This window comes from Purpureocillium lilacinum (genome assembly GCF_023168085.1).
Source record: "Purpureocillium lilacinum CBS 284.36 DNA, scaffold_2, whole genome shotgun sequence".
NCBI classification, from domain to species: Eukaryota; Fungi; Ascomycota; class Sordariomycetes; order Hypocreales; family Ophiocordycipitaceae; genus Purpureocillium; species Purpureocillium lilacinum.
Window position 1 is genome coordinate 2,201,493 of NW_027072112.1, and position 10,786 is coordinate 2,212,278.

A 10,786-nucleotide genomic window follows, 5' to 3' on the forward strand; every position below is an offset into this window, starting at 1 on the left:
GGGGCCCAATCTCTGTAGCTGAGCACTCACCTTCCATTGCCACCGGGCTTGCGACGACTGTCGGCCAAGGCCTCCATTGCGTGGTTTGCATTGCCTCGGAGAACTCCGTGCCCTGGCGCTGTCACTAACAATACGAAGCCGCGACGACATTGAGCCCTGGACAAGCACACCGCCGGCGTAACGAGGCAGAGGCGCACACCGGGGATGCACACCTAGTGGAACCGCGCAAGACGACGCAATAGTCGTCGTCAAGTCTCTCGGGTTGAGCCACGCAATTGCAGCAGCTGAGGGCGGTGCTTGACGAATCGGGCTTGCGTGATGATGTCGCGACGCCTCGTAGTTCACGAGGACTAAACTGGGTCAAAGCTCATTGGCGTGACGTCTCTCCACTCCTGATACTCGTCGCCTCGACTTCTGTGGCCCTTATTATGGCACCTTTGGTGCATGGTTGGGAGCCCGTTGTGCGTGTAGGGGTCGTAACCGTGAGCCCATGTCAAGATCGTCGGTCATGGGGATGTGGTAATACCGCAGCACCTCAGCCAATTTGCTGACGCGCCCCAGCTCTTGGAGATAAATCACTGTGTCTGCCTGGGCAAGATAGCTCTGGACACATTCAACCTGGGTGATCCTTATCGTAACCAGTACGGAGACCATAGCTTCCATTGCGCTAAAGTGTATCGACATGCTACTGCTCATTGCCGTGCTTGCTAACAAAAGCACGGTATCTGCAGCAACTTCATCGCGATGTCGTCTAATAACAACATGGGTATCTTGCGCAGCTCTCATAACAATGTCGTCTAATAACGACATGGGTATCAATCACATAACCAAAAAAAAAAAAAAAAAAAAAAAAAAAGGGAAAAACAAAGACCCCTTGTGTCCTTGGTGGCAACTCCAACGTGAAGCCAGGGCAAGCAGGATCTTTGGCGTCATAAAAGATTTGTGAAAACAAGTGGAGTGAATCCGTCGGACACAATGAAAGGACGCCAGAGACGAGATACTACATTGGCCGTTGAGAAGAATGCTGGTGTTGACGGGGATAATGATACTGTATGGGGTGAGGTGCAGTTGGGTACTGGGGGTTATGGTGCGCATGGGTCAATGGTGGAGGTGGAGGCGGACGGGGAGGCAATTGCTGGGACAATGCTGGTCCTCCTGGAGGCGGGACCGGGGCGGGCACTGGAGTGAAGCCCAAGTTCTCCGAGTGCCAGTTCCAGAGCGGCGCGAGCCCTCCCAGTTGGGCCTGCGTGACAGTTTCCAACTCAAACCCAGGCGAAACGTCGTCTTCTCGCGGCATCGGTGGTGGCACTGACGATATGGTGTGAGCAGGCGCCAAGCCGGGAGGACCGTAGGCGTCGAGCGGCATCCCGCCAATGTCGCTGGCAGTTGAAAATGAGGACAGCATATTGTCATCCATGCTTGGGGGTGTGTCTGTGGAGCACGTGGACTGGCTTTTGTCGTCAGAGCTTGTATGGCCCGTGATGGACAAGTTGGCATCGTATGCCCCTCGAGGCGCTTGGCTGCTTGTCATCGACGGCTGAACAACACCTTGTGGATTGACGGGGTGCTGGCTGTAGTTCGCTGCAGTAGACGGCGCGGCTGTCTCAACAACTGGAGCTGGCACGAAGTTTGGCTCTGGCACAGTAACAGGCTCTGGGACCGGCATCCTGCTCACATGTACGTCCGGGGCCGGGACGGGCATACGAGAGATCCTTGCCTTCTTCCGGGTGTCATTGCGTACCATGGAGCGCTCGGGCAACCTCCGCACGAGTCGCTCCAGAAGATCGTACGACGTTTTGGACGTTTTGGATATGGAATTGAGCTGTTGCAGCATTGCAACAGCGTCGGTGACGGCATCAACGATCGCCTCTCGATTTGAAATGGTGCGCTCGTGATCTTTGATGATGGCGGTGCAGAGAATGGCGGCCGTGTCGAAGATGGAGAAGATGACGAAATGCAAGCGACCATCCCGATTGTAAATGCGGTCGACCCAACTGCGCAGTGTCTTCATGAGCTTGAGTGAATAGTCAATGCCGACGGCTCGGACCTGGAGCTCCTCCGGAGGCGAGTCCCAGGAGTACGACTTGACCATGTAGTGCCGGATGGGGTTGAGGATCAAGAGGCATGCCATGGTGTAGACGTAATACCGATGGGGGAAAATCCACGGGTACAGCGCGTCCTTGGATGTATCGGGGTTCTCAAAGTCATACACGGGAGGGAACCTGCGAACCCAGTCCTCGATGAGACCCTGATACTCTCGAACTTCATCGGTGCTGATGACATTTTTGGGCGCGCTGAATCGAGACGCCAGGCGGCGGGTGAGCTCCGATTGCATCTTCATGTGGAGCAGGGGAGACGGTGCCTGTGCCCAAGCCTTCTCCAGTGTCAGTGATGGCAGCTCAGCGTCGCAGTCTGCTCTGTCAATGATCTTGGGTCGGGAGAGGCCAGACGAAATTTGCCTGTTCTTGAGTGTTAAATCGCTTGGCAAGCAGGGAGGAACGACGGGCAAGACAGCGTACCAGTCCCAGGTATCAAGAATGCACCAGAGTCTGCGCCGCATCTCGCGATCATGCTCTGTCTCCGTGTCCGGCGGTGGTTCTTTGTGGCATTCTGGGGCGGTATTGTCAGCACAGGCTTCAAGTGAACCAACAGTAACACATACCAAGTTCTCGGGCCTCCAGAATGGCGGCACTAAGAACGTGCCACGCCTCCAGGAACCGCGCCTCCGCCTTGTACCAGTAGCACGAGTGAAGCAGGCGCTGTACATTGAACATGTGGTAGTGGCCAACCGGGATGACGCTGGCCAACTCTCGAACAGCGTTATGAAGCTGCTCCGAAAGATCATCGGCGGGCATTCCCGAAAAGCGCTGGAGCTCCTGCTGCATGTCATTGTCGGCATGCTGGACGCAGCAGGCGCAAATCATGGCCAGCAAGCACGTGAACTGAAGCGACAGGGGCCGATTCTTGGAGTGCCTCTCCCACCATATATGGTAGTCCTTGAGGAAGTCGGGCGGGTAGATGATGTAATAATGATAATTGACATCGTTGTTGAACGTGTTGATGAGTTTGTCTGATCGCGACCGTAGTTAGCGGATGTACGCATGCGTGGGCATCACCGAGGGCTACAACGAGGCAGCGGAACAGGGACTCACCCATAGACTGCCGGCTGGGCAGGAGCTTCAAGACGCGCTTAATTTGAGGCGAAGAGTCGGCGGCCGCCGCGTCTTCTTTCGGCGAGCTCTTGGAAGACTCGGGCTGAGTGTCACGGTTGCGTTAGCACATGGCATACGTCGCGGGGGTCGCGCATCAATCGACCTGCCCAGGACATGGAATTGCAGACCAAAGGACGGCCCGCGGGTGGGGGAATTCCGGGCCTGTCCCGACCACCTTTGAGCCGCCTGCGGCAGCCCATCGCACATGCATGCACAGATCGGATCGGGAGGCAGACGTACCGGCGGCTCGAGGCCAAGAGTGCTGAAGACGCGGGCGGCCGTTAGGGTGTCGAACCACGGGGCATGAGGGTGACTGCCGGCAGCACTGGGACCGCCATCTGCAACGCCATTGGGGACTGGAGCCGCGGGCCCTTGCTTGCCGTGCGGGAGAGTGTCGTCCTTGTCCTTGTCCCTGTCCCTGACGTCGCTGGAAGCGGGCGGGACGGGTGGGGGATTGGTGGTGTTGTACCGACATTCGTCGGCAATCTTTCGACGTTGACAACGGTCGCACGGCCACTCACGATTGCACTGTTGGTGGGGGCGGCAAGACGCCCAAGACGTCAATAAAGTGCACCCTTACTAGTGGACGGGCAAAAGCGATTGATCATCCAGGGGTAGAGACGCTGTGCATAATACAATCGTCCTGGGCGAAGCCTGAGAACTCACCTTTTGCTTCCTCCGTTGACACTCTGTGCAGGCCGAACGGTTGTAGGCAGCCGCCAGGCTGGCACCGGCACTGGCACTGCTGGCGCTGGCAGCGGCGCTTGCAGCGGGAGCCGCTACGGGCTCTGTCAAGGGCCCGTCCATGGGCGATGATCTCTGCGTCGGGGGTACTTCGTCGTGAGGCTCGCTTCCGCCCGACGTCTTGATGCGCGCTCAGAGAGAAATGTCTAAGCAGAGGGTTTGCTCGCCAGAGTCGCGGGGGCACGAATCTCCTCTTCTCATCCAGTTCGACCCCGACCAGACAACAAACAGCTCTGTGCCGCAGCTTATTAAACGGGTCGGGGAGGGGCCTGAGGGGGACGGCGGCTTGCTGGGTTGGCCAGTTGGCTGGGCCCAGCTAGCTGCAAGCAAACGATCGATGTGACAGGTGGGCGGTTTGGGGCGGCTGCCGGGTGGTGGACGGCTTGTGCGGCTCGGACGGGGCGGGAGGGGTCCCTGTTGCGGAGCGGCGTCGAGGGCTGGGCGGCGGGCGCCTGGCCAGGGCTTGGGCCTGCAGACGACAGGGGTAGCGAAGCGACGAGAACCTGGAAGCCGAGAGTCTCAACTTGTCAACACCTGGCAACAGGCTGCAACTGCGGCGGACACGTACAACGTACGGACACTGCAGTCGCATTCGCGAACGGGCAGGCGTGGTCCAATTGCCCAGTGGTGCGTGCTGAGGTTGCGCAACGCGGGTGCTGGCAGCCTAAGCGGTTGAAAGGGAGGACAAGAGTTTTTGAGGGGGGTTCGAGGCCTCCTTGGACGGCCGGTAGCGTGCAGAGTGGTTACCTTATTTACTGCGAGCGTACGGATAGCTCTTACTCGGAATTCGAACTGCTCCCCGCCGGGAAAGCGCTATCGTCAAAAAGCATGCGGTACCCAGGTACCTAAGGCCCCGGGCGGCCCTGGCCCGTCCAAAGTCCGCCGGGTAGGTACCCAATACCAGAGATGGTCGGTCAAGCAGGCGCTGCGGCCGAGGGCAAGAGGCACTCGTGCTGGTTACTCGTCCCCGTAGCTGCACTCGCACGTGTCGGGCGTCAAAGAAGGAAAGAAGGCAGGAGGAATGACTGGCTGGGAACCTGGCCTGTGACTTGGCTGGGCTGTATGCTGGACGCTGGGATGCTTGACGTCGGGTGCTGGACAGCCAAGAAAGTGGCAACACCGAGGCCGCTCTTTCCTTCCAGCCCTTTAAGCTCCAGGTTGGCAATTCGACTTCCCGCCCGCTTGTACAGAAGGGGCGTAGTGAAATGTAAGGAAGGGAGGGCAACTGCCACTTTGTGCGGCGCCGTGTCCGGGGCTTATTAAGTTAGGATTTACGGAGTAGATGCCTTCGCTTCTCCTCGATCCCCACCGTCGCAGGGGAATCGACACTCATACCGGTGGTCCATTGGGACCTCCCCGTCGCGCCTGCCCCTGCCGCTTTTCGTTGCCCACGCCGCCAACATGCATCTGCCGTCGCTCGTACGGGTCCGTACCGCGGTCCGTCCTGCACGCGATGGCTTTCCGTAGCTGCAAGCCTTGCTCGTCTCGTGTCGGCGGTTGCGTCCATCCCGGGGACGCTCGCGAGACCGAACCCTCGGTGCGGGCGGCAGGGCAAAGCCACGGCCCCCAACGGGAAATTCCTCGTCGCACGGCCTCCCGGTTCAACGGCCATCGGGAGCGTCCCGGCCTGCTGGGATGCTGGCGCACTGGCGGCGGACACAGCTGGCGTGCGGCCGTTTGGCGGCCATGGCTGAAGCGCCCGCATATGCACAAGGACCATGCATATACCCTGAGGGGACATGGCAGCAAGCAGCTGGGACGCCAGGAGACGCCATGGAACGCCAGGCCTGCACATGCACGACCGTTTCTCCCCCAGAAATATGATGAATCTAATTTCATCCATGTCGACTCGACCCGCGCCCGCTTCTCCGTGCCCTCTCGTCAAATCATGGCACGCCGATGCCGACGACATGACGTTTTCTTACCCGCCATGGCGGTCGCTGGGACGGGAGGGGGACGCGCGGGCACTCATCCACACACCCACACGGTCTGTCTGTACCCTTGTTCATTCTGCAGGCCCTTGTTGTCCCAGAAAATCGGGTTGTTGTCGCCAGGTCTTCCGTCCAGCGGTCGGGCGTTGTTATCTGCCGCACATGCCCCAGATGCCGAGCAACTGGCAAGCACCCCGCGATCGGGGCACCCAACCAACTCTTCGTAACAGGGTATCACTGTCAACTCGGTCTCCCTCCGGTAAGGGTCTCTCTCTGATGCAGTTCAGAGAAGCAAGGAAAGTGTCCGACAGCCGACCAGGGTCCCTCAGAGTCCTGGCCCCCTTTGCCTGAGACAGGCTCCGACCGGGAAACGGCACCGCCAGCAATCTCCACACACAGGAGCCAGAGCCAGAGTATCTTGTCCGCCCAGCTCCATACATGGCTAGAGTTGAACGATATACTATTATTGTGCCACCGTCACATCCTGTTTATCAAAATTGGAGCTGCCGAGGCTGGCTGGACGGACTATACAACTGTAACGCTTGTGATGCTGCCGTTGGCGGAAGGAAATGGTAAGTTGGGTCCGGCTAATCGACTCAGCCTACGCCCATTCATACATACGGGTATCCGCCCTTTCGAGGTGCTCGAAAGGGACGGCTCAATCCTGAAGAGCCGACTTCGACAGTCACCGCACCAAATGTTTGTGCCATCTGTCAGCCGCAAGCACATTTGTTGACCGACGTTCCAACGCCCGCAGGACAACCTGCCTAGCCAGTGGAACCAATTCTCAGCCTCGCACAGGCCATGATTTCTTAACATCTCCGTGGACATAGACTCCGGTGTAACAAGCTAGAAACTGAAGACCATGGCAATGTCGACACAGTGGCTAATCACCTGTCCGAGCCTTCACAGCAGTTTAGCTTACAGCACTGTCACTAGCCACAGAGTGAGACGATTCGACGTAGCAACAAGCTCTTAATTCACATTGAGCGGGTTCCAGGTGTGGCCATCGCCGTTCTCGTCATTATTCGACTATTTACGATGTGACGAGAAGCGTCGAGTCCGGCCGAGCTTGGCGAATTGCTCTTTCGTGAGATTGGCCGTTGACCACGTCGCCGAGCGGCTCGAGCGCCGCAGGCCAAATCTCTGGATGCCGCTGGCTCCAAGGCAGTCCGTCAGGATCCTATGATTTTTGCTCCTGCTGTGAAACCCCTGGCGCCATGAACCCTGACGCCGTGAGAGTTTCGCCCGGCACGTCTGAGTTGGGTCGCACGCGAGATTCTGCAGCGCAATGGCATGCTTTCCCTGAAGCGGGGCAGGCCAGCCGGCATGATCCGAAGTGCTCGGAGTAGACTTGCCGGCCTCGATCCCGAAACGACGGTAAATGTTGCCGAGCGCGTGTCTCAATGGACGTGACAGACACGGGCGCTATGTACCAGGGCAGTCACCGACCAACAAGCGGCAGGCCGGCCGCTTTGCGCGCGGAATCGGCACCGGGCCAATTTGTACGACGACGGGATGAGCAACACAGTTCGTCGGCAGAAGCGGGGGCCATCAGGGGGCTCCCTTGCGGTCGAAGTCGCTCGCCGCCGCCATGCTGCCCTTTCTTCGCAGATCGCCGGCCTTGAGCTTCCTGACCACCTGATACGACCTGTCGAGCTCGTTCTCCACGGCGCAGCGAATGCGCAGAGCGGCCACAGCCGGCCAGACGCTCCTCTCACCGCGGAGGATCCAATAGTTGAGCGTCTCGCGCGTGGGCGTCTCGAGCAGCCGCACAAAGTCGCCCGCCGTGACCTCGGGCACCAGCGTCATGGACGCGGCGGGGATCTGCTCATCAACGAGGAACCGACGGATGCTCGACGGCAGCAGGCGGAGCGTGTCGAGCTGCCGCAGGCGGTGGCGGACCTCGAGGCCAACCATGCGCACGAAGAAGGCCGAGAGCTGCGTGGTGCGGCTCCGTGCCTCGACGAGCGACGGGCCGTGCATGTCGGACTGCAGGAAGGGGATCAGGTATGGCCTGGCCTGGCTGACGATGAAGTGGTTGACGTTGAACAGCTCCGATATGCGCCGCAGCGGCGAGTCTCGGTCCGAGTACGAGGCGTGCGTCCAGTGTCGGAAGTCGGTGGTGTTTGCAGGGGCCCAGGGCACAATGTTGCCGTTGGCGTCCTTGCATAGAATCGTCTCCTTCGGTCGGCCGTACAGAGAAGGGGATGATGCATTGGAGGCGACGGCGGCGGTCCAGATCAAGACGTTTGGCGCGGTGATGTAGTTGAGCAGCGTGGGCACGCCGCCGTGGCCCTCGGTGGCGACGGTGATGTTGAGGATCCTCTTGCTTCTGCTATAGGCCTCCTCAAAAGTCAAGTCGCCGACGTTGGCACGCACGCAGTCTTCGAGTACCGTCACATCTAGGAAATAACCCTCGCGTGAGAAGCGGCGTAGCCTGCGCACCAAGGTGTCCCAGCGGGAGCGAAAGGTTTGCACGGCAGCGCCACCCTCGCGCCGCTCGCCGCTAGTCTTGCGCATGAAAGCCGTCAGGTCGATGCCGTCGGCCTTGAGAATGTCGGGCAGCTCGTCCTCGGTATGTATGGCAACGAGGGCGGCGATCAGGGCGCCGGTGGCGGTGCCGGTGATGATGCGCGGCAGGAGACCGCGCAGGAAGAGGGCCTTGACGACGCCAAGGTGGCAGAGGCCGAATATGGCGCCGCCCTGGAGGACAAGGGTGGTGCGGCCGAATGCCTGCCGTGTGTCGTGTATGAAGTCGAGCTTCATCTGGTTCGTCAGGCCTCCACGGCCGGCGCCTTCGTCGACCCCATTGGTGAGGCTGGTGGGCAAGGTGCTGATGTCCTCGACACACTCAGCGACCTGGGTGATGTACTCGTCGATGAGGTACTTTGTGCCGGAGAAGGAGCGGTTGTAGAGCTTGGGGGCGGTGATGTTGCCGAGGTTGCGGACGAGGCCGGAGCGTAGCAGGTTGACGATGAGCTGGAAGTTGTTTTCCTCGCGCGAGATGACGAGGGAGTTGAGACGGTCTGTTATGAGGCGCCAGTCGTAGTACTTTGAGGTGGGATTATTCCTCCTGCACCCGGGTCAGCAAATTCAGGTGGACGAGTGACGGGACAGATAGATGCCAGCTTCAGCCCAAGCCTACGTACCACAAGTCTAGTCCGAGGAGGTTATCGAGATGCAGGGACGCCTCCTCCCACTCCTCAAAGGTCTCGGCGTTGCGCAGGAGCTGGAGCCAGAGCTCGACGGGGCTCTTGCGCGTGTACCAGCTGGCGAGCTTCTGGACGGGGGTCAGCGCCAGGGCCATGATGGACGGGCAGCCAGCACTCGGCTGGTCGCAGGGCAGGATATGTCCGAGGCAAGGTGTTCAAGACGGAGAGGGAGACACGGAGGGGAGAAACGCACCCGCTGCCAGAAGGTGACAACGTCGACGACGACCCTCCACACTGCCAGGACCGCCCCCATGGTAACCGAGGATGGATCACGGGGGGGACCACCATGCACGGAAGGAGGGTGCTGTCACTGATCACCGATACCTGAGCTGTGTTGCTGGTGTGGGCCGCCCGGGGATGGAGCTTCACCGCGGTCGGTCTCGCGGAGGTCGTGACTGGTGACGGAACGGGAGAGGGTGTGGGGGATGGCGCCGCCGTTCAGGACGACAACATCGCCAGCGTCATTATCGGCGTCGTCGTCGCTGTCCACAGAGTCGGTCCTCGATCCCGCGGCGGCGGCGAAAGCGAGATTAGATGGATGGATGGACGGATGGGATGCGACTGCGCTGCGGCACGAGCTCGCCCCGTTGACACATGCTGAGCAGTGGGCGGGTAGTGGCGGCGGCGGCGGTCGGGGTGGGCAGTGGGCACATTTGCGTGAGGTGGGGGCCCGGGGACGACGGTTTCCCGTCGCGGCGGCGCGCATGTGATTGATGAGGTCACTGGCGGCGGGACGTGAACGTCGAGATCGTGAACTGACTTTCTTCGGCCCCCATGTTGTCAATTGATCCAGAACAGACGTATCTTTTGCCCATGGAGTGGATTTAACGAATATTATCATGTATATGCGTCCTTGCCTCGGTGAGCGCGCGTCTCGGTTAGTCAATTCTTCAACCTGCCGTCTTTCATGCTGGCCGCGCCGGGCCGCCGTGAGGGCCCTGCCAACCGGTGCGCCCGTCGTCGTGAAACCAACTGCGCAGGGCTCATCCTCGTGTCAATCCCGCCTCCCCGGTGCCCTTATCCACTTGTTCCAGTAAGACCGCACCGTCATCGTGAGTTTTCCTTTCCACTGGGCAGTTACCGCGAGATAGCACGTGGCGCGCATGCGCTCCGCCTGGGGTTGATTCTTGCGCCAGGCACGGGACACCTGCGCTGCGGTGGTTGGTGATGGGGGCGTCGGAGAAGGGGTCGCGGGCTTGCCATGGCTGGTCGTCCTGGGTTTCGTTTTCCAATTATTTGTCTGTCAGAGTGCGTGCGTGGTCATGGACTCATGAGTCGGGGGGCCGAAACGGGCGTGATGCTGCGACACGGGGTCAAGGCGGCCGCATCTGGGTCATCAGGGCGCGCCGCTCTACCTACCTACGTAACTAACATATATAAGTACGTACGTGCTCTCTCGATGGTGGCGCCGTCCCATCAATAATCGAATCCCGTCGTCGCAGTATCGCTGCTCTTCTCTCTGATCCTCGTACACCTCTGCCTGCCGGCCAAGAAAACAGCCGTCTTCATCCAAGTCCAACTGATTCCGGTCTGTCTTACCTTTTTGATACTTTTTTGTACGTTTACACGCCTGCAGCGCGCAGCCAGCCGGCCATGCCCGACCGATTCTGCCCTCCCTGCTGGTTCGCCGGCGAGCAGACGTGCGAATGCCCCGACCACCTCCACTGCGAGCTGGACTTTTCGG

The 10,786-nt window shown here is 59.9% G+C and overlaps 2 protein-coding genes across 2 annotated transcripts; both read right to left on the reverse strand.

Moving 5' to 3' along the window:
- Nucleotides 1-1,460: 1,460 nt before the first annotated feature.
- PLICBS_002441 (uncharacterized protein) lies at nt 1,461-4,019 on the reverse strand (the record flags this gene model as incomplete). The annotated part of the gene is made up of 7 exons (XM_065600018.1): nt 1,461-1,466; nt 1,742-2,459; nt 2,520-2,610; nt 2,663-3,070; nt 3,153-3,255; nt 3,453-3,698; nt 3,879-4,019. The coding sequence occupies 7 exons, from the start codon at nt 4,017-4,019 to the stop codon at nt 1,461-1,463; spliced, it is 1,713 nt and encodes a 570-aa protein (XP_065456090.1).
- Nucleotides 4,020-7,441: 3,422 nt separating this feature from the next.
- On the reverse strand, nt 7,442-9,197 carry PLICBS_002442 (uncharacterized protein; the record flags this gene model as incomplete). Its single annotated transcript, XM_018322118.1, has 2 exons — nt 7,442-8,963; nt 9,040-9,197. 2 exons carry the CDS (start codon nt 9,195-9,197, stop codon nt 7,442-7,444), a joined length of 1,680 nt encoding a protein of 559 aa, XP_018179598.1.
- Nucleotides 9,198-10,786: the final 1,589 nt, after the last annotated feature.